Source organism: Lutra lutra, chromosome 11 (genome assembly GCF_902655055.1).
Source record: "Lutra lutra chromosome 11, mLutLut1.2, whole genome shotgun sequence".
Taxonomy (NCBI): Eukaryota; Metazoa; Chordata; class Mammalia; order Carnivora; family Mustelidae; genus Lutra; species Lutra lutra.
The window spans coordinates 666,733-693,445 of record NC_062288.1 but is presented as its reverse complement, the minus strand read 5'-3'; the positions used below and the strand labels follow the sequence as shown (position 1 = coordinate 693,445).

General features: G+C 45.7%; 1 protein-coding gene across 1 annotated transcript in view; it reads left to right on the top strand.

Moving 5' to 3' along the window:
• The window catches only part of LOC125080705 (contactin-associated protein-like 3), a 202,819-nt gene that overhangs the window by 25,601 nt on the left and 150,505 nt on the right, over nt 1-26,713 (top strand). The window contains exons 2-3 of the mRNA XM_047694676.1: nt 1,718-1,828; nt 13,227-13,420. Coding sequence (XP_047550632.1) covers nt 1,718-1,828; nt 13,227-13,420 — 305 coding nt within the window. The remainder of the gene's footprint in view (nt 1-1,717; nt 1,829-13,226; nt 13,421-26,713) is intronic.

Here is a 26,713-nt window from a genome sequence, read left to right as displayed (position 1 = left end):
CCCATGACCTGTAGATAACACCCCCCTTCTGGAATTTTCTGAAGTACTAACCATACCCCAGTAATGGGCCAACACTTTGTGCTGCCTGTGCACACACCCATCACGGGGGCTTCCTGGGCCTTCCTGTGCCACAGACCCCTTTGGAACTTCACTGAAGTCTGAGTCCCTTCTCATAGCAATGGTTATAAATGCCATATATATATATATATATATATACCAGTTACAGTGAAGGGCTGATATCCATCAATCAGAAATTGTAATATAATGTCTCCTTTGTTATTAGCTCATTAACTAACAAAATCTAGTGCTGAGTCGAATATGATTATTTGGAAGTAAGGAGGAACATAAATGATATTTCTAGATATTGTGACAATGATTGCTATAAGATGGTCTGTAACTTATGATGGTAACAAACAAACAAAAAAGCATTGGCACTACTGAAGATGCTGTGATTTGTCTATGCTCATAATTAAAGAAAATGCTGAATTTTAGCTGGAGGTTTAATGAAAATAAAGATGTAGCTTTTCTGTGTCTTCACAGGCCCCTTAAATCATATCTGTACCCCATGTTATGAACTGCTGAGTCACGGTTCCCCGATTCAGTTTCTATGAAAAACCCTCTTGGGCTTTTGATTGGACTTCTAATGAGTCTTTACCTCAAACTGGGGACAACTGAGAGTTTAAAAATACTGTCTTCCTGTCTGTGATCACGGGAGTCTGTATTTTACTGCTTTTCTTTAAGGTCATTCAGTACAGTTTTTATAATAATCCCCATAAATGTTTTGCACATTTTTGTAAGATTCATTCTTAGATACTTTGTGGGTTTTGTTGTTATTTGCTATTCTAGTTATCATTGGACCCCAGCTAGAGTTTAAGACAAAATCAATTTTGGGATGTTGGGCTATTAAACCAGTCACTTACTGATTTTGGGGACTTTCTGCCTTTGCAGTTGTATCACCTGGAAGTGACGGTGGTTGCTTTTTTTTTTCTTTCCCAATTCTGTGCTTTTAATTCTGAAATGCTCTCTTATGTACTGAAAGGACTTTGAGAGTGGCTTTCAGCAGAAGCCGTGGTGCTTGTTAAAGTCTTCTTCCTGATTTTAAAGGAAATCCTTCTAATAGTTCTCTACTGAGGGGCAGTGGGCTGGAACCACTTTTAGCAGCCAGCAAGAGCCATTCGTTCACTTTTCATGAATTTTGTAAGCCAGTTGTTAAAACACAGTCATTATGAAAGATTAAGTTGTATACAGTTATAGTTAAGTTAATCATGTTAAAAACCAAGGTAAACTCTCCAAACTCACCACGTACTACTCTCTTTCATGGCATCTCACTCTTGCCTATGCTCTTAAGGTTATTTTAATCTCTTAATCTGCACGGCGAAAAACACTATATAATGAAGTGACATGTGTGACCCTCTTACCCTTGCGATGGTGACATCATGCTGACAGCTGGGAATTGCCCACGATGGGAGTATGTACACCACGGAAGACGGCAAATGCTACCAATCAGGGGTTTTACTTTCTTTGCCACCGACTAATACACCTCTGATCAAGACTGAGGTTTGCCATAGGTTCTAGCATTTTCTTGGCCTGTTAACTTAAAGCAAGGACAGGAGGGAGGAGAGGAGGGAGAGGAAGAAGGAAGCAGGAAGGCAGGGAGGGCAGAAGTCGGGAATGCCTGGAGCAGGGGGTTAATCTGAATTTGGGATTTTCCGCACAGATCACTGTGATGTCCCACTGGCGTCCACGTTGCCACGAGAGTCCTTCAGCAGCTCGTCGGAACTGTCCAGCAGCCACGGCCCGGGGTTTGCAAGTCTTAATCGCAGAGATGGTGAGTCTGATGCTGTCTTGCTGTTAGCCCATCACAAGTCTTTCTCAGAGAGAATAACGACTGTTCTTACTTAATATTCATTCTTGCGGTTTGAAGGGTAGTTATATCGCAGTTGGATGGAAATGAAGAAGCAGGTTCAGTGATGTATCATTTCCAGCTTCCTGCGTCTGTAGTGTTCTTCTTTTCTGTTGGTTCTGACGTTTCCCGTCCCTGCTGATGGTCAGCAAGTGGTCATAAATGAGATCCGAATCAGAAGGGAATTACCGGAGGCTCCAGATTATTTCCTATTTTGTCATCACTTTTTAGTTTCAGAGCACTCCATGGACGGGTGACTAGCAAGTGTGCTTATCATGGGTAACTAAAACAACAAACACGGGGCTCCTGGGTGGCTCAGTGATCTCGAGGTCCTGGGATCGAGCCCCACGTCTGGCTCCCTGCTCGGTGGGGAGCCTGCTTCTCCCTCTCCTCCCGGCTCCTGCTCTTTCTTCTCTCTCTCTCTCTCTCAAATAAATAATCAAAGTCTTAAAAAAAAAACCCAACAACAAATGAATGAGCCAATGTCACGGGCACTGGGAACACCCTGCAAGCCACTGGCTGGCACCAGTGAGATGGGAAGCTGCCACAGGGTAGTGATGGGGAAACAGCTCCATCCCAGGACCTGGCCTGTGAGGACCCAGGGCAAAGCCTCCTGTTAAAATAGATTGTGTTCATACCCATGGGAAGGTAGCTAAAGGCCTCTTTTTTCAGGGTGGGGGGGTGTTCATTCATTCATTCTTGCTCCTTGACTGTTATGGATGAAGTTGCTTTCGCTTTTGCACAAACAGTAGTTCAGCAGACTGAGTAATACATGCACTGAAAATACAGATGTTTCACTACCTTGGAAAGGGATTAACTTTTTTGGTGAATGATCCATCCAGAAAGTAAAACTTTAAATTGACTGTGTCCCACGTAAATGTAAATTCTAAAGATCATTACGCTGGAACAGAGCATTTGCCTCCCTTTATTCAGTATTTCTAAGATCACAGTTTAAGTATAGCTTGAATTTCATCGTGTCCTCAAAAGTCAAGTGCAGGAACCCCACAAATGATCAGATAGACTGATGAGGCCCCATAAAGACACAGTGAAGGATTTTGGTGTGTTTGGGGGGTGGAGAGATCACGTTGCTGAGGACCACCTTCATGACGTTTTACTATGAAGAAACATTTCTGGCCAGATATTTTCTCCTCCAGGTAGTTAGGAAGCATCAGTCATGATGACTTTCAGTCCTCTGGTGAAAATAGCCTCTCACTGAAGCTGGTTTTCAATTAATAATTAAATGATCAAATTTACTATTTTTGGTCTGGTGGTTCCTCTAATACCAGCTTAGCATCTAAACTTTCCAGTGGTTGCCCAAAGACTGTAAAAACCAAATAAGCACCATCCTTAATTAGTTTAAAGGATCCCAAGGGGCCTGTGTATTGTGTTTCTGATTTGCATATACAGAATATCTTTATGATTCTGGTCCTGTCAGTGTGGTGGCACTGGGAAGTTTATAAGCATCAGAAGGGAAAATCCCAGTGTTTAAGATGAATTTATTTCCATTATATTTAATTAAAAAATTAATAACTTAGACTATCATAAGCAGCCATTGTAAAATGGTAAGTACAAAATGCATTTACTATAGTCAGATCACTCTTTGCAGATTTAAATTAATTTTTAAGAGCATGGCAATCAACTGATGAGGTTTTTCTTGTGGCTGTTGCTACTCTGATTGTATACAATACATATTTCATTAAATATTCCTTCATTTTGCCATCTGATTTCATACCCATTCCTAAGGCAGGATTCAGACAGCACGGTTGGTCAATATCCTTCTGAAGGATTATCTATGCATATTTTCAGTTGAAAGCCGGCATCCCAGGGGCATCTGGTGGCTCAGTCGGTTGGGCGTCTGCCTTCGGCTGGGTTCCTGATCCCAGGGTCCCTGGACTGAGCCCTGACCAGGCTCCCTGCTCAGAGGAGAACCTGATTCTCCCTCTGCCCCTCACTCCACTTGTCTTCTCTCTGTCTCTCTTTTTCTCTCGAATAAATAAATAAATAAAATATTAAAAAAAATAATAAAGCCAACATCTCAGATTCTTTCCTGGAATTTCTTTTGATTTTGTAAATGCTGGAGAACAGATTAGTTCACTTCAGTTTAGGATACTATGATGTAAAATTTGGATTGTATAAAATATGGAAGATTATAATAGTAATGACGATGATTCTTCCTATATAGTAGTTGTAGCTTTTTTGAAAAATTCGTGCAAGATCTGGTGATGGAAGCCATGTTAGACAACTTGATTATATAATTAAAATGTCCTGGGTCTATATTATGGTACCTGGAGGTTGTAAAGAAGGTGTCTGTCTTACCTACCTATTTTGCCCAGCAGTCTTTGAGCCTTCAGTATTTTTATGGAAAAATAAAACTATCTGAACCCTCATGGCTCCTGCCAGGGATTTTGTATGTAGCGGATCACGGCATCTACCTGATGTATAAGGTAGTAAGACAGCAATCAGTACATAAATTTTCTTTATTTTTATTATTTTTAAAGATTTTATTTACTTATTTTAGAGAGACAGAGAACGTGAGTGAGGTGAGGAGCAGAGGGAGAGGGACTAGGAGACTCTGCGCCAAGTGTGAAGCCTGACACGGGGCCTGATCTCACGCCCTCCAGATCATGATTTGAGCGGAGATCAACACCTGAGAATTGCTTAAGAAGAAAGACTGTGATTCAGATCACTTCCCTAAGAAAAACATAAACACTTAATCTTTACATTGATTTTCCATCCAGCCATGTTCATCTGAATTGCCCCTTCTAGGAATTTCCTTTTTTTTTTTCTGCCCAGGGCCCCTGGCTCAGGATTTGCCAGCTAAGGTGGCCTTCCTGTCTGCCAGAGTGGTGGGGTCCAGTTAGCAATCCTTCCCGAGGCACCCGGATCCCTGATGGGTCACAGGCACCATATTGAAATTGACACAGGAGTCCTGAACTGCTCCTTTAACCTGTGACTCAGGAAGACCATAGCCAGGGACAAGGGCTGCTGGGGGCTCTCTGGGCCCCCTGCGGTCAGCTGCTCTGCTGCTGTGAATGTGAAGGGAGACCTGCCTGGACTAGGGGCTGATGGGGGGATGGTGATCCCAGGGCCCCCTGTTCTCTTTCCTGCCATCCTTGCAGCCTGACTGTTGTCCCGTTGCTGTGTTCCTCTGAGGAAATTGGGGGAGTGGGCTTTGCTCTGACACGTTCACGTGCCATCCTTTGAATGCCCCCCGCCCCGTGCTGCTCCTCACATCACGTGACGCTCAGGCCTCCCCATCTTTGCATTCATTAGGATACTCTGCTTCCTACAGCAGGTAATTGGTCCTCGACTCTTTTCATCAGAGGCTCTCATGGCGTGCTTATGAACAGTTAGGAATTAAGCCATACAGCGTCCTTCAAGAGAACTCGAGTTTTAGCGTCAATGGAATTTTCTTTCTTTTTCCCCAGAGGCATTTGGCTGACGGAGCAGTCACAATTGGGTGGCTAATTTAGTTGTCATGGTTTTGTCTCCCGAGCAGCTCCCCCCTGCATTTCCTGACATGATCCTCCACCATACTGGATTTTTTAAAAAGGAGACATTGCCTTGAGAGCGTGCAGCTGAGCTCCCGTGGGGAGCAGTGGGCTGGCCTGGCCTCCTGCCCTTCTGGGCCCTGGACTCCCCAGGGTTCTGCCCACAGCAGAGGGAGGTGCCCCTGTTCTGATGGCCTTGGGGGTGATCTGATATCCTGTCTGTTCTGCGTGAGTCAGGGCCGCTGAGAGGATGCCCTCCTAGAATTAGGACACGTCCCAGAGCCGCACTCCTTGTAAACAGAGATTTCACGGGACATGAATGAGCTCAGTCACACGTTTTATTTGGTCATAAATGAAGGATTTATGACCTGTTCGGGTTGTGACAGGCTTGCTGGGCAATCCTTGCTCTGTTTCCATGGTGGGAAATTGGCAGAACCGTCTCATGTTTTGCCGGGGCAGAACTTCCAACGAATTGGAGCTGAGAGCCTCTGGTCAGATCTCAGTGGGTCTCCATGACACGTTCAGGAGTCTGTGTAAGGACAGCAAAACAAAACACATGGGATCGACCCATTTTGTCTGTTTTATGCAGACAGAGCTGCAGTCAGAACGCTTGATGCTTAAGGGTGTGGAAATCTGTCCCTGGGGAGGTCACATGTGAATGCCTGTGGGGCACTTTCTCTTCCTCAAGATCTCTGGCATTTAAAGCAAACTCAGGGTGATGGGTGTGCACCGAGCATGTATTTTCATTTGACTGTCGAAGGGTCTGTTTACCAAGCCATTTCGGGCATCTTTGCTTTGCACGTAGGAACCCGGCTCCCACTGAGGTAGCTGCGGTGACCGTTCCCCTCTGGGTGCCCTTCGTGGGAAATGTCCCGTTCTCCCAGCTGAGGCTCCTAGCGCAGTGCAGGAAGCACACAAGCAGGGGAGCTGGGGGCCCCGAGGCAGGGTTTCTGGGCCTACTCTGTCCTGATTGCCCGAATGCTACCTGGACACAGTTGGTGCTGCCTCTTGAGGAATCAAAATTGCAGCAAACGCCTTAATCCCCTCAGTAACAGCAGCGTCTGACCCAGGCTTCAGCACATCCAGCCCTAGGACCCCTGAGTGGGGAGGTCAGGGGGACCTCAACACCGTCACCAGAGCCCGTCTGCCCGCTGGCCCCTCTTTCCTGGGGACACCTGTCACCTTTCTGGGGATGCCTGTCATTTTCCTGGGGCAGGCAGCAATGGGCTCTGATGGGGTCTGTGATCAAAGGGTCAAGACTGATACAAAGTGAAGGTTAAGCAAAGCTTTATTTCGAGCCAGCACTAAGAATCAAACTGACCATCCGGGGCCGTCTCTTATGGAGAGAGCGACCCTGCCCAGCCTCACAGACCAGCTTTTATAGAGCAAAGGCGGGTGGCTCAGCGGGTTAAAGCCTCTGCTTCGGCTCAGGTCATGATCTCAGGGTCCTGGGATCGAGCCCCGCATCGGGCTTTCTGCTCAGCAGGGAGCCTGCTTCCTCCCTGCCTCTGCCTACCTGTGATCTCTGTCTGTCAAATAAAATCTTAAAAAAAAAAAGAAAGAAATGGCGCCCCAGTTTGGCGCCCAAAAGGTGGGGTTTACATTCTTTGGTGGTTAGGGAGATAGTATGTGGCCTGACCCGTCCTTGTATCTGGGTTCTGTTATCAGGGACTGGTGGGCCATATTTTACTGGTTTCTCAGACTTGTTTCTAAGTAAGTTCCTCTGGGGGGGGCAGGGTCAATCTAAGTTCACTGCATAAACAACAAAACGGCTGTTCTACTGAGAGGGGGTCGCTCTACGTCCCCCCCTTTCTTTGGAGATTAGTCAAATCCTTGACTTTTTAGCCCGTTTTATGTCCTCCTGTTGTAAGGGGTTATATTGAGCTTGTAAGATTAACATTTTTACTGCCCCAGTTCTGTTTTGTACAAATGACATTAGGGCGTTTATAGTAACATCAGTAATAGTAAAACCAGGGGGCCTGTAATTGCTGATATTAGGGAAGTTATTCATGGAGAACAGTTGAACAAACTTTTACATCATCCCTGGGAGTTCCCGCATTGTTGTTTGCGCTCATCTAGTCTCTTTTTAACGGCTGCCAGACTGTTTTTAATGACTCCAGTGTGATTTACCCAGAAGCAGCATTTCTCTCTTAGGGCTACGCAGAGCCCTCCTTTTTTAAGGAATAGTATGTCAAGCCCTCTTTTATTTTGCAGTACTACTTCAGCTAACGAGCTTACGGAATCAGTTAGCTTGTCTATATTTTTATGTATATAGCATCTACTTGGGACCCAAGAGCCTCAAAATCTACTTTCTCCTTTATTAAGGCTGAGGTTCCTACTGCTGTGGACCCTGCTATCCTTGTCACCACTAGTACTGGAATTAGGATGGGAACCACACGCTTTGCCCATTCTATCCCTGCAGTAAGATGTTGGAACCCCTTGATTTCTCATAATAATCTACTTGGGGAAGGATGTGGGCAGTTATACAGAGTTTGTTCCAGGAAGAATTTTGGAACAAAGCAAGATTAAGGCATGGCATGAGCCCTGAACTGCAAGCAAACCAGGCCCCAGCGGGGGCCTTAAGGAAGTTAGTGAAGACAGTAGGGACTATTATAGCCTCATATAGGTCTTTATATTGGGAAGCTTGCTTTTGTGTGTGTGTGTGTGTGTGTGTGTGTGTGTGTGTGTGTGTGTGGCAAGGCAAAGTCTCTTTTCTTTTATATCTCCTAGGGTTAGTCTAGGCACCTTTTTCCTCTCACAAGAGTTATAGGAACTTTTATTTCTAATCTGTCCCTTCTGAATCCCTATGGTAAGGTTGGCCCCCATTTTAATATAATATGGGGGCTGAGGGATTAAGCATAGCCAATAGTCTCGAGTAGTATTAGGGTCTGAAGTATTTAAAAAGCTAAATATTGAATCTACCAATGGGAGTAAAACTTTGGTGGTGCTGTTGTCATTGTCAACATTTTTTTTTTTATCCTCTATGACAGCCTCTTTTGGGGTTGGGGTGGCTGGTGGTCTGGTTGGTTTTGGTGGCTTGGGAGGATTTAAAACTGGGTTTAGCCCTATAGACCGGGGTAGTTCTCTAATTTTTATTTTTTGGACGGTGAATTGCCTGCCTCTGTCTGTGCCAGCTTTATAATATCTGAGGCCCCAAGATCGGCCATACTCCTAAAGACGGTCTTTGGGGTTGATGATTGTGATAGATATATTTGTACAAAATCTCCCATATTGGCGGGATATGGTTGAGGGGAAGATTCCCGCATCCAAATTTCCAACGAATTTTTTTTGTGTTATATAGTTGTTCCGGTGGGTACTACAGTTATATGGGGATTATGGTTTGTTTCCCAGTCAAAGGCTATTGTCTCACAACCCCATCATGTACAGTAATAGTCTGAAGCCCCCCCCCGTATTCTGTACATATGTACACTGTACTAGGACATATGTAATAAGGGGCATACGTGATGCAGGGGTTATGGGTGCCAGTTGACATATGGTTACGTTAAATTGCACAGTCAGCTGATGAGTTAGCTGATGAGTTAGCTATTTGCTGCTTTGTATAACTTTTTTCACTTTTACTAATTTCATTTGTTTAATTTTCTATCTATACTCTTCCATCTGATGAGGTGACTCAGAAGTTTTTACATAAACAGATAACAATAGGAGCAACAGTGAACTCAACGAATTCATTGTTTTTTGAGTCTTAACTTTAGTCCATGATTGGCGGGGTCCATCGGCAGTGGCTTCCATCTCTGGGGGGCGTCCTCGTTCTCGGCTCATTTGACGTGATCCGTGTGAATCCAGGCCCTGATGCCTTCTACTTTCACTGCTGTGGGGGTGGTCAGGATGACAGTAAATTGTCCCTTTTAGCGAGGTTTCAAGTTTCCCACTTGGTGGCGGCGTATTTAAATCAAGTCCCCAGGTTGGTAAGGATGTGGATCCATCTCTGTCTCCGTCTCACTATGGGCAGTCCGGATCCCTGCGTGGGCTCTTTTTAAGACAGACTGTAGTGCCTGCAGTGACTGGAATACAGACTGATCAGATATTTCTGCTAGGGCAACTTTTTGTAGCCGAGGGTAGAGCGGTTGGGGGGGGGGGTTCCCGAACATTATTTCAAATGGGGTCATCTTGTTTAAGTAGGGTGTACACCGCACCCTAAGGAGGGCCACGATGTATGGTATTTGGTCTTGATGGAGATCGAAGACCTTACTCTGGATAGAGTAGATTTGAGCCAAGGCAAACGTTCCTTCCAGCGGCCACCCTGTGGAGACGGTGGGCTGCTCTAACTGGCAGAGTGTTTTTAGTTTTCCTGGGTAAACCTTGTCACCCGACTGGCTTTACCTTGAAAATCCTTGAAATACTGGAGAACAAGACTTAGGGGTGTCACAGGTCCCTTACTCCCTGCCTGCCCCATTTCTTCAAACACAACAAGCAACACAACAGACAACAAAAAGACAAGACAAAGACAACTGCAGACCCAGCGGCCCTTCCTTGACCAGATACCAAGTCTAAGGGTGTGCAAGATATAATCCCAACTCAAAAATACTAACCTGCACCAGGGGCAGCAGTCACGGCCATCAGCGGACGGAGTAATTCCGGCCCCGCTGGGAGTTTCCTAGCCAACAGGAAGTGTCCCTGCTGCTGTCAGAGCCACCAAAGCGGAGTGGGGGGGGAGTAGGGGTGGGGAAGCAGTCGCACAGGATTAACTAGAGACAGAAACCTTCCGACAGATCGATTTAAATACAGTCTGGCTGGTGGTCAGCAGACAATCCTGAATAGCCCAGGAACTGGGGGGAGATGTCTGTACAAGGGGTCGAGAGTGGAAGGGGCCGAGCTTTCATCCAACACCCTCACAGGAACCTCAAGTGCTGTGTCTTCCTCATCAGTGGAGCAGGGACCATCTCGCCGGTCCCGCTTGCTGGGTGTGGGGCTTGTGGGGTTCCACGTGGGGCCCTAGGCGAGATCCTCAGCCCATCACACGTGCATGACAAGTTTGTCTTTCTTCACCATCTTACCTTTGTCTGGGAAGAAGCACAGGCAACAGACCTTGAGTGATAAGGTCACTGGAAAGCTCAGCACCGGGACTATGGCCCCTCATGCACCTGGAAGCCACAGCGGGGATTGCTCTTTATAATGGCAACTGTCATCCAGCACCCAGCAGCCCGTGGGAGGGATGACACTGGGTGCTGCACACATCCTCCTGCCACATCCCCCTCAGCGCTGCAACACACAGCTAGCACACTGTCCCCAGGAGGGAGAAGGATGTTCTGGGTGGGGTGACCTTCCAGGCCCTGCAGTTTGCTCTGCACAAGTGGGGCCCCCAGATAGATTTTCCTTGGTACAAGTTGTGACACGGTATTCAGGAAGGGGTGGAGGTGGGAGAGAGGCAGGTGGCGGGGGTGGGGGATGCACACTCCCCCCGTGCACGTCCCCCCAGCAGCGATCTGGGGCACAGGACCTCATTAGCCTGCTGGAGCAAACCGCCCCCAGCATAGGGGATTCTGCCGTTCCATGCCTGTCACCTCCCCAAGTTCATCAGATGCCTTGGCATGCTTGCCAGAAGCACGTCCTCACCGCAGGTCAGGAGGAGACGTTCGGGGTCTGTTACCTGCAGGTGGGGGAGGCTGGTTGGCAGGTAGGCAGCGGCACCTGTGGGAGAGGCTGGTTCCAGGGCAACACGCCAGCAGCATCCGGATCTGTTTACTGAATTTGCCTCCTGCACAGGTGGCGCCATGCTGGTGATACTTCCTGGCCTTGAGAGAGGTTAAAATTCACAGGGAAACATGGCAAAATGCCAGCAAGGGTATCATTAAGTACCTTCTACAGGACTCTGCTGCAAACTAGGATGAGCCTGGATACAGTAGTCCCTCAGAGATCTAAGCGGATCCTTAGGAAATTTCAAATGTGGAATCTCCATGTTAAAATGATCTGCTGAATGCCAACACCTAATTTTTAAGGTTATTTTTGCGACAATTATAAAAATCACGCCCGCCTGCCAAGGAATGTCCCTTGGACTATGAGAGGCTCTCAGCTAGAATACAGAAGGACTTCCAGTCATCAGCCGTGAGCAGGGCCCTCGGACAAAGCAGCAGAACCAATCTTGTCACGAGAGGCAAGGAAAGGCGGCAGAACTGGCATGGCTGAGGACACAGAGGAGACTCGGTGTGTAAACAGCCTCGTGGTGCAGAGGACTGGGGTCAGTGGGGACACTGGGGAATCGGAATAACGTTTGTCTTTGCATTAATACTGTACCTGTGTAAATACCTTCATCGTGGAAAAAGCCCCATGACGACGTAAGATGTTAACTTCGGGGGAAACTGGTACAAAGGAGACAAGAATCCCCTCTACCACGTTTGTAGCTCTTTGGGCAATTGGAAGTTATTTCAGAATAAAAAGTTAAAGATGCATTACAGACCAACCCAAAATGCAGCGCATTTTGGATTCTGGGTCAAAGAAAAAGGCATTGTGCTTGCAGTACATTGAGAGGAAAATTTGGAATACTTGAACAAAGATTCAGTCTGGGAATCTGGGTAGAAAGAAATGAGAAAGAGCCTGGGTTCTCCGGAAGGCCGTGCTTGAACACGTGCGGTGAAGGGGGGACGTGGTGAAGGGAGGACCTGGTGAAGAGACGTCTGTGCCCGCCCCCTGGGGATGCCCCCAATCCTGATGCAAGCGCCCCACTTCTGTTTCCCTCCCAGCCATCCTGGGACCATGTCACACACTTCCTGACATACACCCAGCCCTACAGGCCTTAGCAAACCCAGTGCAGGGGTCAGTAAGAGCCCCTCACAGGAAGACGGTCAACGCGGTCTAATGCATTAGGCCTTGTTATGAGAACCTCAAGTGAGGTGTCAGACGGTGGGGAAAATTGTTTTCCAAAACCCCTCTTATCATATTACAGACGACTTCCATGACTCATGTTTTCTGGACACAGATAATTGGCAAAATATTGGTTCCAGAATGTGCTTCAAGCTTATTTTCCAGTTTTTAAATTGCTTATTAATTTAAAACCAGAAACTTCAATGTGATGTCTAACTCCACATTCAAAACCCACGTTTCTGGGGCCTGGAAGAACAAAATATGTCCCAACACAGCCTCTGGGAGCCTCCTCTGAGTCTGTGTCTCATCTGTTTCTCACTGGACAAGACAAAGCCTTGTGATTTCTGCTCTGCACCTGTTGTCTCGAAAACCTAGAACATCCTTGTTATTCGCTCACTCTGTGTTCTCCCTCAAGCTCCCCGCTGCCCCTCAGGCTCTCCCTCCCTGTGCAGGAAAACCTTCACGTCCACCCCTGCTGCTCTGTGTTTCAGATGGTTCTTCGAAATGCCTTTTTCTCGCATAAACCTGTAAGCGTATCAAGTGTAGGGTTTGCCATCACCACCCTTCCTATCCCATCATTCAGTACGGTACTTCCTCATTCTGGGATTCCAGAATTCTTTTCTATTTCTACCATGGCCTGCATGTATTCCTTCAGATCCAACCAAAGGCATGTCATACATATAGGCCGGTGGAGACACTAGTCTCAAACACGGATGCGGTGACCTGGTGTTTGGTCAGCCACCTGTTGCCTGGGACCGTTGGACACCCAAGAGTCAGGGTTATGGCCGAGAAACCAGAGCAACTCATGAGGAATGTAGGATTCATCTGTTTACTTAACCCGTGGTTCTGAGTGCGTGTGTGTCTGTGTGTGTGATCATGGGGGGCTATACATTCCAGAATTTGGAACTCTGATTTTTGGAAGTTTTATTTATGATCTCTTTCTTCACAGGATAATGCAGGTCTTAATGATTCCTCTCCCTTTACTATCTTCTCCCGCTTCTGTTTCCCTCAAGGGGCCGGTGGCTGGTCTCCACTTGTGTCAAATAAACACCAGTGGCTGCAGGTCGACCTTGGAGAGAGAATGGAGGTCACAGCTGTGGCCACGCAGGGAGGGTACGGGAGCTCCGACTGGGTGACCAGCTACGTCCTCATGTTCAGTGACGGCGGGAGGAACTGGAAGCAGTACCGGCGAGAAGAAAGTGTCTCGGTATGTTCCTTCCTGAGAGCCGTCTCAGTATTGAATTGTGCCAGTCACTGCCTGTTGCTGCGAATCTGTCGACTGAGCACAGAGACGGAGCCCCCCAAAGTAGCTGAGCGTGTTTTCAAGTGAATGTAAGATGCGTGTGGCCTTGTATGATCTGTGCGCTAAGTCAAACAGCCCTGTGCTGCAGTGAAACACTGACAACGTCTCCCTGCTGTGCCTGGACGTAGTGTGCGATCGAAGGGGTGAGGTCACGTGCAGCCCAGTGTAGTTTCCTTCCCAGAGCCCGGGAGCTGGTGTCAGATGTTCAGCCGAGTAAACCCATTCTTCCGAGTCCTCCGGTTAAGTGAGATTTCTGAAAGTCTCCAGACTGACACACACGTCACGGGCAGTTTGGACGACGGCATGTTGAGGGACACACATCTGGCTCCAGCAGGAGCCTGGGCACTTGTGTGGTCTCTTGTCCTTCATGGGGGTAGATATCAGGGACTCTTTGGCGTCACAACGACTTAAATTCTCTTACACCAGGGACATGCTTTCTGCTTCTGATTCCATACCCGCGCTTCTTTGAGAAGAATTAAATTTCACTCGCCTGACTTTCTGAATATTAAAATATATGAACTTTATCAGATATTCAGAGTTTTGAGTCTTAGATCATAGGGTGCCCTGAGGGAGGAGCTCTGAAGATAGAGTGGGGTAAGTGTCTGCTGTGTTGCTGTTGGCCGTTGGGGCAACAGGGGCAGGGCTGTGGCCTCAAGAAGATTTCTCAGGTGGAGAAGGAATTACTTTCTTCTTATTATTAAAAATACACTTGGGGCGCCTGGGTGGCTCAGTTGGTTGAGCTGTTGATTTTGGCTCAGGTTGTGATCTCAGGGTCCTGGGATCCAGCTCTTTGTTGGCTCTGCACTCAGTGGGCGGTCTGCTTGAGATTCTCTCTCTCCCTCTCCTACTGCTCTCCCCTCTTCCCTGTTCCCAAGCACCCTGTCTCATGAATAAATAAATCTTTAAAAAAATACACTTTAGATGGTTGCCAGGGGCTAGGGGAAGGGAGGAATGGAGAATTACTGTTTAATGGCGACAGCTTCAGTTTAGAAGATGAGAAAGTTCTGGGGGTGCATGACGGTGACGGTTGCCCAGCCGTGTGATTTCAGTGGTACACAACGGCACGCTTACAAGTGGCCAAAGTGGTGGATTTTATATGAGGACAATTTACCCACAATAAAAAATATACAGTTTAGGTTCCATTTAATTTAGGTAAGGATATTTAGGTAAGTCTTAAAAAATTGTCTTGTCATGGAAAGAGGGGAAATATCAGCGAAAAAGCCATTACTTGTTAGCTGGTAGCTCGTTAGCTTATCTGTAACACTAACAGCAACAAAATGATAATACTCATTGGGTTGGGTAATGAATTGGCCTCACTGGAACTCCCTTAGAGCTCTGTTACTTAGTATAACTTCATAGATCATAGCCCATTTAATTTTTTATCTCTGGACCTCTTTCTAGTTCATTGATAGATGTTGATTTAAATTGAATTAGGAAGAACTAGTCAGTTGTCTAACACTGGGTAAAAGAACAAAATGGGCGAGAATTAGTGTATAGGGACCGGCTGACTTTAATACCCCCAAACAGGCAGTTGCCAAGTGTGTGACCGGAAGTGCTTCTCGACATTGAGCTAATTCTAGGCACTCCAGGTCCAAACCAGGGTTAAGACCAACATTAATTAAGAATGAATAACAGTTAAAAGTTAAGGAAGCATTTATCTATATAGAAAGCTTTTGTTCCAAATTAAATCTTGCTTTTCAAAATCAGGTAATGGATCATTAATGCGTGCTTATTCTTAGTTGTGTTAACCAAGGTTCATATTTTTACCCCCATCCCACCCCAATACACGGATGCGACATTGTGACCATTCCTGTTTTTTAGCTAAGTGGTTTTGGGGGGACCCAAACCCAAGCATCACCATGTGGCACCTTGTTTCAAGGAGCCCAGGGGAGTAAGGGCCAAGGATAGTGGTGTTCCTGACCCCAGACCACACAGCTGAGGACGGATGCTTGGACTCCTCGGTCCCACTGGCCGTCGCATGGTCACGACTGGTGTGGTGGCCTCCCTCCCACACCCGGGGAGCTCGCTCACAGAGACCCATCTTGGCAAATCTTTGCTGGATGAGTGCAGGGGTGGAATCTACCTTCCCTTGAGGTGGTACGCTTCTCCTGAGCTCCCTGCTCTGCCCCCTTTGAGGTTCTCGTCTTGGCTCAGGGCTTCTTGAAGCTCCTCCAGGGCAGGAATTCCTTCTGCATTTTGGTCTCCTGTAGGAAAGGCGCTCCTCCTGGCATGTCCTTTAGCCATCCCCACAGCGCACAGGGTGCTGTCTCCGCCCCAGGCTACATACATGGCCGGCTCTGGCCACAGTTAAGTCCCATGAGCTGATAATTAAGAGATTCTACCCACAGTCTCTTGAAAATGATCAGGCTGATTTGGCTGCTCTCTGGCCCGTCTCACACAGAGGACCTGCTCTTCACCCTAAAGCACGTACCTTCCCGGAGGCCCTTCCCACTCTTCAGGTGCTAGTTTTTAATCTATGCTTCCCTGACATCAATTTGAGAGTGAATTAAGATTCTAAAAACTTTCCTTGAGATATTTACCCTCTTTATTAGCAGAAGAGATACTGTCATTTTCCTGGTTTTGTGCTACTCCTGTAAAAAGCGACCAGGCGCTTTACGAGACAGAGCTGTTAGGTCACGGTTTCTGTGGGTCTGAAGTCTGGTGCACCTGGCTGGGTCCTCTGGGTAAGCTGTTGGCCGGGCTGTATTTTTTCCCCTCCTGGGAGTCTGGAGATCCCCAGGATCCTCCTCAGGTCCTGTGATTCACTGGGGGGACTCGCAGGACCGATGCGTAGTCATAAAACTAGGATGTGTCCAGAGTACAAAGCGGAAGGAATAAAGGAAAAAGGTCAATGGGATGAAGTCTGCAGGAAACCAGGCATAAGCCTCCAGGGGTCCTCTCCAAGCGGAGATGTACGGAACGTGCTGAGTTCCCTCCAGAACAAGTGAGAACTGTCCTCGCCAAGTGTGGTCCACCACGGAAGCTCATTAGAGACTCAGCATCCTGGGCATTTATTGGAGGCCGGTCACACAGGCTCCCTCCTTGCAGGACCCGACCAGGACAATGGGTATTGAGTGTAAATGAGTTGTTCGCACAAACATTAGGCACAGTGAGCCGCTCACATTATTAGGGTCTTGGGACTGCACCAGCCTTGAGATTTGAATCAGTCTAGGTGATTTAGGAGTCCGACCACTGTGAAGAGGAAGATTCAGGTGGTCTTGGGCTCAGCTGAACCCAAGAGAGAGGCCTGCCCCCCGCCTTCCCTGGGTCAGCTACTGGCATGTTTTTCCCGGTGCAGATGGATGGGTTCGGAAGCCCAGGGAAGCACTCGGACTTGTCTGGCTCCAGTGGAGGGGCCATCTGAGAACTCCCATCTGTAGTCGTTTGCCACCGGGTGGTCCCACCTGCCCCATGCTAGGCACCGAGGGTCCTGCAGCCTGGGCTGTGGGTAGAGCCATGTAAAGGCCTTGCAGTCACCCTAATGGGCTGCTGTGGACTAAGAAGGGAGGGATGCTGGGAGGGCCATATTTTCAAATTTCCTATACTTCATCTCTCATTATGATCCTCTGCTTTCTTTTATATTTATCTGCTTTCCTCTGCCTATACATTGGGTCTTTCTACTCCTGTCCTCCCCTTCTCTGCAAGAGAGAGGAACTGGATGACCATGAGCCTTATAGCTCAACAGGAGGCCCACCGTCCATCAGCCTCACCTGGGATCCTGACAGGGATAATGGAGTTTCAACCCCCATCCTGGCCTCCTGGATCCCAGATCTGCATTTTTTTAAAAGATTTTATTTATTTATTTGACAGACAGAGATCACAAGCATGCAGAGAGGCAGGCAGAGAGGGGGGAAGCAGGCTCCCCACTGAGCAGAGACCCCGATGTGGGGCTCAATCCAGGACCCTGAGATCATGATCTGAGCTGAAGGCAGAGGCTTAACCCAGGTGCCCCGCAGATCTGCATTTTAACAAGATTCCCAGAGGATCCCAGAGCGCTAACTGAAAAGACCCATGTCCCATCTGCGGGAGAAGTGGTTCTGCTCCTTTAGTGACCTTACCTGCCTGGATCGCAGGAGATTCCAACCTGCTGGAGGACGAAGCTTGTCCCGGGCACCTGTTACCCTGAGCACGTGCTCCTCCCTTTAATGAGTCCTTAGGACCCTCACTCCATTGTCTTTTGGCTGCAGGACACTTGCTTTCTCCCCAGTAGTCACCAACCTAGTGGAACAAAGCCTGGAGTATTTTCTCGTTGCTTCTATCAACAATGATCAAGTACTTAAAGTTAGTACCATCTTTGAGAACTAGATTATTTCCTGAACCTGTACGTTTTGGATCAATTAGGGCTTTATTCTTAACTCCTGAGAACTCAAGTTCAAAGATTATGTATCTCTTAGGATTTCAAGATTGGGCTGCTACCCGGAACATACTGACAACTTAGAATTTAAGTGGCGTTTTCTTCCTCTGCAGGATGTTTGCATGAGAAAGGCATAGTCTAAGGATAGACTGGTAAATGGATTTGGAGAAAGAAAAACAACAAAAGAAATTATTTGAAATAAACATAGGGTCTAGTATAATAATTCTATTGAATAGATTTCTTTTGCCTTGAGAAAATGTGTATCAGTAGGTCCTTGGGTGAAAATAAAAGAGAAATAGCAAAGAATTTGGAAGGCAGCTATGCTCACCACTATACCACCAACGCAAAATAGCAAAGAATTTGAAACTTTGTTCTACTTTGGATAATTTACAACCTGAACCAAGCAGAAAGTGTTGACTGATTAGTGAGGCTAAGTAACATTACACGGAAAGACAGGACAACCTCGCAGTGCTCTCCAAGTGTGACAGAGGTGACTCCAAAGGTTTAGGGTAGAAGAAATGACAGGAAAATGCTGGGAGCAATGCAGATGGGATGGGGCCGCCAGTTACTTCTGCACTGGTTCGTGTGTTTGAGGGAAGGGGCTGGTGCACCTACAGGAGAATAATTGCTTGTGAAATCCAGGTCACAGGCACATGTGTGTTTGTGGTTCAGGATATGTTTGAAACATGGCATCACCAGAAAAAAATCCTAAACTATTGAATTCAGATTTAAATGAACCATGGTTACTTGGTTTAAGTAGAAAAATCATGAGACCCGTACGTGATTTCAGAAGAAAAATGGATAAGAACCGTGTCCAATCATAATAAGGACAACTTGAATCAGAAATAAGGAAGTGTGTGTGCAAGGAAGTAGGCACTCTGCTGAGTAGGCAGCTTGGCCGGGAGCCGAAGGGGAACTCACTGGACGCAGCCCCTGTGAGTTCAGTCGCTAAGTCCGTGCTGGTTTATTTCAGGTCTGGGTGTGACGTTCACTATTGAGTTGACGACCCGACAGAACCAAGCCCCACCTTGCGCAGGCAGTTGCAGAAAGGGTGTGCAGGGCCTGCAAGGTCAGTTGGGGTCTGTGCCAATGCCAGGCTCACCAGGTCCAAATGCGGCTCTGAGACCAGTCGGTTTATAGCAGAATGGGAGCAGTACTTGACGATTCCATTATTGGTCACTTCCGTGTACTCAGCCTTGTGGGGACATGGGTATCTTCCGCTTAACCGTCCTGCTGCTCACCTACAGCATATTGATCACCATGGCAGCCCCCTCTACCCTTCTGTGTGGATGGGGCTTAACCGTTGTGGACAGCGATTGGATTTTTTATGGGTTTCTTCCCTTCCTGGGTCTGAGGGCCATTAGGTCAGGAACTGATCTCTGGGGAGGCCCAGGCCTATTATGGTTTCTCAATAAAGGGCTATTGGGTTGAGTTAAGGGAAAGTTGCTGTTCTCAAATAGGCCCCAGCCATATGGGTAGTTAACAATATGGAAACCTTAGCCACCCATGGGATGCGGCTTATGCAGTGGGAGGCTTTTGGTGCCAAATATAAGAGTGAGAAGTTTAACACTGCTTCCCCACGCAGTTGTACAAGGATGATCCCTATTGAGCCTAAGGTGGTTTCCGGTGTGCCCTTAACTGCAGGTCTCAGTGACAGCAGATAAATGCTGGTTTCCGTCCTGGAAAGCTGTTCTTCTCCTTCCCTCCCTCCCTCCCTTCCCACCTTCCTTCCTTCTCTGTCAATGACAATCCTCCCCAACCTGAAAACCTTCACTCTGTTCTGAAATTGCTTGGACACCCCCTGCTTTCTCATGTCTTGCACACTACTCTCTCATGTCTCGCACTCTACTCTCTCATGTCTTGCACACTACTCTCACTCCAGTCATTCATCTTGTGACTGTTTCACATCAACTCTGGAGTCAGGGTCTCTGGCTTGTTTCTCTGTCTATCCTTTGTACCTCCTTCATTAAAAGTAGGTTTTTTTTTTCAATTTCTTGAAAGAGCACAAAAATAAAAATTAAAAAAATCCTTTTTGTGTTATGCAGGAAAAGTGAACAATGGAAAAAATAATTCTTACAGAAAAGTTTCTGCAGCAGCACAGTCATGGAAAGGAAACGTGATTGAACAGAGTCTTGGGGAGGCGGAAGGCAGGGAAGCTCAGGGAATCTCCAGCAGAGTCTCTGGAGAGTCTTCCCAGCCCCTTGCAACACAACCAGTGGAGCTTCAGAGGATGTTGTACCAACAGTTGGCCCAGATGGAGTGACCGTCAACTCTACACTTTCTACAACTTGCAGATACCGTAAATACACAGAATGTTCAAGTGAGGTATGTACTTATGAATTCTGTATACGTACAGTATCTCTGCAAGTTGGAGAAATTGTGCCCACCGGCAGTTAGAAAGTTATCCGCCTTTGATGCAGAACACATTTTGTAAATTTGTATAGACAAAGGCAGCAATGAAATAAATTATATTATTTTGCAAAAGAGGACAACAGGTTTTCAGTATTTAAAAAAATGTTAATGTAGCTGGTCTTAAAACTCCAAGATGGTGAGGATTTCTGATTAGCAATCCTCAGATTTCCAGCCAGTACTGTCGGGGCATCAGTTGAGAAGCTGGAGGTTCTCTAAATACGTTCAGATTTCTCATGCTGAGAGGCCTGCTGGTGTGTTCCAGGGGTCTGCTAGTTTGTTCTGTAAAGGGGCAGATGACAAATGTTTTCAGTCTCTGTTGTAGCTCCTCCGTTGTGTGAAAGCAGCCACAGGCATTGTGTAAGTGAACGAGTGTGGCTGTGTTCTAATAAAACTTTATTTACAAAAACATGCACCGGCTGCATTTGGCTCTGGGCTACAGTTTGCTTGATCCCTGGTTTAGTCCATTTTGTATCTGTATCCCCATGGATCCAGATGGCTGCCTAGTTGCTACGGTATCATTTACTGAACAGTGTTATGCAGGGAACAGGATTCACATGGATGTAAAACAGATGCCTGCTCGGCAGTCTGAAGGAGGCCAGTGTTTTTCACGTTTCTGTCATGAGGTCTTATGGGTGACTTGTCTTCATAATGGGTTGTGTTACTTAGGTTAAAAGTAGTCTTTCCCCTTATTGTTTGTTCAACTCTGGATTCAATTTTAAACTTCTACTTCTGCCTTATTTCAGAACCTGTCTCAGAGATAGTCAATCTGGGATTTCCTTTACTTTTGAGAATTTGGAGGGCTTCTTAAAAGCACTTATCTCACCTGACCTTAAAAGATGAACGTGTTAAGCTCTCCTTTCTAAACCTCTAACCTTATGTTCTCAAGTTATGAAGTACATTCAGATAGGGAAATAATACAAGAGTCATAAAAGTTAGAAATGAAAATAAATTATCATTATATGTTCTTGGAGAACCATAGAAAAATCTCCTGGAAATAATTAAAAAAAAAATAACTCAGCAATGTATCTCCTCATGAAAGTAATTTCCAAAATTAATTAATTTCTCTTTGTACCTATAAGTAATTAGTTAAATGATAAAGGAACCATGGACTTCATTTATAATAGAATCACAAACAATAAGATTGACAAGAAATGCTCCAAAAAATATTTAAAACACCATTAAGGGGCATCAAAGAAAAGTGAGATTAATCCTTGTCCTTGGGTATCAAGACTTGGTAGTGTAATGATGTATGATGTATGCTCATCCTTAACTAACCCTGAAATAAAATAAATGAAGTCTTTCTTTCTTTCTCTTTCTTCCTTCCTTCCTTTCTCTCTTTCTTTCTATTTTATTTATTTGACAGAGAGAGAGAGAGAGAAAGAGAGAGAGAGAGAGTAAGTGATAGAGGGAACACAAGTAGGGGGATTGGGAGAGGGAGAGCAGGCTTCCCATTGGGCAGGGAGTCTGATGCGGGCCTTGATCCCAGGACCCTGGGATCATGACCTGAGCTGAAGGCAGACGCTTAACCACTGAGCCACCCAGGCACCCCTGAAATGAAGTCTTCTAACTTTCATTTTAAAATGTTTGTATGCAGAAGTAGGCACAGCAATTTGTTAAAAGAATAGTATTAAAGGGAATTATTCCCATTAAGTTACTAAAATGCCTTATAAAGCTTAATTGTAGCTGTTTGAAACTACTTAATATTAACATTGTTTATATTAGCATATTAAAGCAAAGATTAGTGAAGAAACATAATAGGATTCATTAATAAATATATTTACAGAATTAGCAAAAAATAAATGTGGCATTTCAAATTAGTGAGAAAAAATAGATTATTCAATAAATGATACTGAGACAACCTGGAAAAAAAATAAATAAAGTTGGATCCCTATTTTATACCTGAAATAGATACAATTTAAAATAAATCAGCCACAGAGAAAGGGCTAGATGCAATTAGAAAATGTTTTGTATGGATTATTGGAAAGAGCATGCTAAGGAAAATGGGAAACCCAGATGCTGCAAAAAAAAAAATAAAAGATTGATAAACCAGATTAATTTTAAAATGATGTGTGGAAAAAATTTTGCTGTGAGAAGACACCAAACATAAATTGGGGAAAATTTAAATATATCTGACAAAGAATGAGTTTTCTTCAATTATAAAGCATTCTTGTAAATAGATGGGTATGATTTAAAAAGCCATTTAAAAATGGGTAAAGATAGGGACACTCAGTGGGTTAAGCATCTTCCTTCTGCTCAGGTCATGACCCCAGGGTCCTGGGATCGAGTCCCACACTGGGCTCCTTGCTCCACAGGGAGCCTGCTTCCCCTTTTGGCTGCTCTGCCTGTTCTGCCTGTTGCTCTCCGTGCTTTGGCTCTCTCTGACAAATAAATAAATAAATAATCTTGGAAAAAATTGGGTAAAGATAGAAATAGGCAGTAAACAAAATGAAAGAGAGAGTTTTATAAATGCATGAAAAGTTGTTCACTCTCACAAACCCTTGGAGGGCAATTTCCATAAAATTAAGTAAAGGGGTCCCAGACACTTGCCGCATAGCTCTGAATATGACAGTCCAGAAGGAGCAGCACCTTAAGTCCCCTCAGTACACTGTCTACACCAAGTAGAAACTCCACTCCTGGGAACGAATCCCACAGGGACATGTGAGCGGCACAGAATATGCCTGTGAGGACAGTGTCACTTCCTCACAGTCACGGTCCGGTTCTCTGCCACTGGTGAGTGCAGAGATAAAGCACGCTATGGTGCAGTATTGCATAGAGTGCCTTCCTTTGAAAAGAGGGAGGTGAATCTATTTATTGATAACGAGCTTCAGGAAACACTATTTTAAAGTGCGGAAAGTGATACGCACACTGTGCCCCCATCCGAAGTCCCCGAGATGAACGTGCACATATGCGTGCATGTGCGCACACGCAGTAATTCTGGAAAGACACACAACAAATTAGTAATAGCATTTCTCACTCTGCGGAAGGGGCTGGGGGCTAAAAATACACAATAATTGTTATTTTTAAACTACATGTATATATTGCTGTTCAATTAAATACTGGGTGTTAAAAGGGTTTAAAAAAACAAAATACAAAAGTTAATTTTTATTGTGGTAAAAAGCACATAACAGGCTAAAATTAACAAGTCAGGAAATGACAGATGCTGGCGAGGATGCGGAGAAAGGGGAACCCTCCTACACTGTTGGTGGGAATGCAAGCTGGTGCAACCACTCTGGAAAACAGCATGGAGGTTCCTCAAAATGTTGAAAATAGAACTACCCTATGACCCTGCAATTGCACTGCTGGGTATTTACCCTAAAGATACAAACGTAGTGATCCGAAGGGGCACGTGCACCCGAATGTTTATAGCAGCAATGTCTACAATAGCCAAACTATGGAAAGAACCTAGATGTCCATCTACAGACGAATGGATAAAGAAGATGTGGTATATATACACAATGGAATACTATGCAGCCATCAAAAGAAATGAAATCTTGCCATTTGCGACGACGTGGATGGAACTAGAGGGTATCGTGCTTAGCGAAATAAGTCAATCGGAGAAAGACAACTATCATATGATCTCCCTGATATGAGGGAGAGGAGATGCAACATGGGGGGTTGAGGGGGTAGGAGAAGAGTAATTGAAACAAGATGGGATTGGGAGGGAGACAAACCATAAGTGACTCTTAATCTCACAAAACAAACTGAGGGTTGATGGGGGGAGGGGGTTAGGAGAGGGGGGTGGGGTTATTGATATTGGGGAGGGCATGTGCTATGGTGAGTGCTGTGAAGTGTGTAAACCTGGCGATTCACAGACCTGTACCTGGGGATAAAAATATATGTTTATAAAGCTGTAAAAAAAAAAAAAAAAGAAAAAAGAAAGGATGAATACCCAAGTTTTGTAGCAACATGGACGGGACTGGAAGAGATTATGCTGAGTGAAATAAAGTCAAGCAGAGAGAGTCAATTATCATATGGTTTCACTTATTTGTGGAGCATAACAAATAGCATGGAAGACAAGGGGAGATGGAGAGCAGAAGGGAGTTGAGGGAAATTGGAAGGGGAGGTGGACCATGAGAGACTATGGACTCTGAAAAACGATCTGAGAATTTTGAAGGGGTGGGGGGTGGGAGGTTGGGGGCACCAGGTGGTGGGTATTGTAGAGGGCACGGATTGCATGGAGCACTGGGTGTGGTGCAAAAATAATGAATACTGTTATGCTGAAAAAATAAAAAATTAAAAAAAAAAAAAAAATAAAAAACAAAAAACAAACAAACAAAGCACATAACATTAAATTTACTATCTTAATGGGTTTTAGGTGTTAAGTATAATTACTGAAGTTAATTATATTAAGTAATATATTAGGTATATTCATGTTGTTGAGCAGCACATCTCTAGAAGTTTCTCATCTTGTAAAATGGAAGGAGGTCTGAACACACTGAACATGAAGTTCCCCTTCCTTCTCTCCCCAGCCCTCAGAAACCATATTTTATTAACCATGTCTAGGACTTTGACTGCTTCAGGTACTTCGTGTAAGTGGAATCCTATAGCATGAGTCTAGCTATGGCTGCCTTACTTCACTCAGCATAAGGTCTTTGAGGTTCATCCATGTTGTAATGAAGGACAGGAACTCTTTCCTTGTAATGGCTGCATAATATTCCATTGCCTTGATACACCATCTTTTCTTTATCTGTTGCGATTATCTGAATGTTTGTGTCCCACCTGAAGTCACTGCTCTAACCCAAACCCCCAACGGTGATGACAGTATTAGCAGGTGGGACCTTCGGGAGGTGCTTAGGTCATGGGAGTGGAGTCCTTTAGAAAAGGACGGCGCCTTATCAAAGAGGCTCAGACACACGCCTACCCCCTTCTGCCCTGTGAGGACACAGTGAACGTGTGTGGCCCAGAGGAGGGTCCTCACTGGTCACGTTGGCACAGCAGCCCCAGACTTCCAGCCTCCGGAACTGTGAGTGGTAATTTTCTGTCATTTAGAAGGCACCCAGTCTACGGTGATTTGTTCTACCAGCCTGAATGGACTGAGATATCCCTTCATCCATCAATGGCCCCTTGGGGAGCTTCTACCTCTTGGCTAATGTGAATAATAGTGCATTGAACATGGGTGTGCACCTGTCTCTTGGGGATCCTGGTTTGAAGTTTTTTGGACATATCCCCAGAAGTGTAATTGCTGGGTATGGTGATTCTATTTTAAGTTTTTGAGGAAGCTCCAAACTCTTTTCCTCAGGGGCTGTACCATTTTGCATTCCCACCAACACTGCACAAGGGTTCTAATTTCTTGTCTACACAGTATGTTTCTGTGGTTCTCTTACCCTTGAGCTTTGTAAGGACAGGTAATCCCCAGTGGACCCCGAGCGGCCCCACACATCCTTGCTGGGTGTGCCAGGAGCGCAGGAGTCTGGCTGTGGTTAATGGAGGCCATTCTCAGGGTGTATCAGAATAGCAACCCTGAGAGCTGAGGGGCTGCCTCCCCAGACCCAGTCCAGGTTTGCTTCTGCTCACTCTATGTGGATCCCCCTAAGCTCTGTGCTCTTGTCCTCTAAAGCAGTAGGATCCTTTGCATCTCTGTGGTTCTCAAGAAGGCATGATGAACTGACCCCATATTCACGAAGCCATGTCTTCTCTGTTGGGCAAACGGCTTCCGAAATGGTGTCATTCCCGGCTATTTTCCTGGATGACCATGACTTCCGTGATGCCAGTCTCTCCCTGATGACATTTGGAAACTTCAAAATACTGACTTCTCTCTTTCATGGTGCTTCTGTGCTGGCCTTTCTCCCCAGATTACAACATTGACATAAATCGTGTCGATTCTAAGATCTACAGGCTAATGGCTATAAGGCATATCATTCATGCTGTTCTTATTACACATAAAAAAAATAAAAATATGCTCGCTATTTATTTGAGATTGTCAGCTGAAATGAGGATTTAGGCTTGAGAGTCCTTCATGTAAATAGAATCTTAAGTCATCTCCACTGTTATTATATTCCTAATATAGGCTTTTTGATGATACGGATAAGAAGAGATACTATTCCAATTTAAGGAAAACTTCTTTAGGTGACTTTCATCTTGCATATAAAAGGGCAAGCTGCCTCTGGAATTATGTACAGAGGCCTGTGTGTATGGAGATGAGAGTGTCTGTCTGTCCCGTTCCTGTCCACCAGCTGAGCTCCACACCTGAGACACTAGATCTCCTGCCAGTCATAGTCCCTGTGACACTGTGATGTGCTCAGAACTCTTTTTACTTTCTTATTGGCATAATCTTTTTCCTCATTCCCTTGAGGAGAAATCAGTTAAAACTATCAAAAGAGCCCAGTTTTGAAAAAGAGTCCAAGGTCAGACCCCTTTTCCAGGAGGAGCGGTGAGCAAGAAAGGAGAAGGGCAGGCAGTAGATGTCCCTGAACTTGGTCTGTGACCAAGAA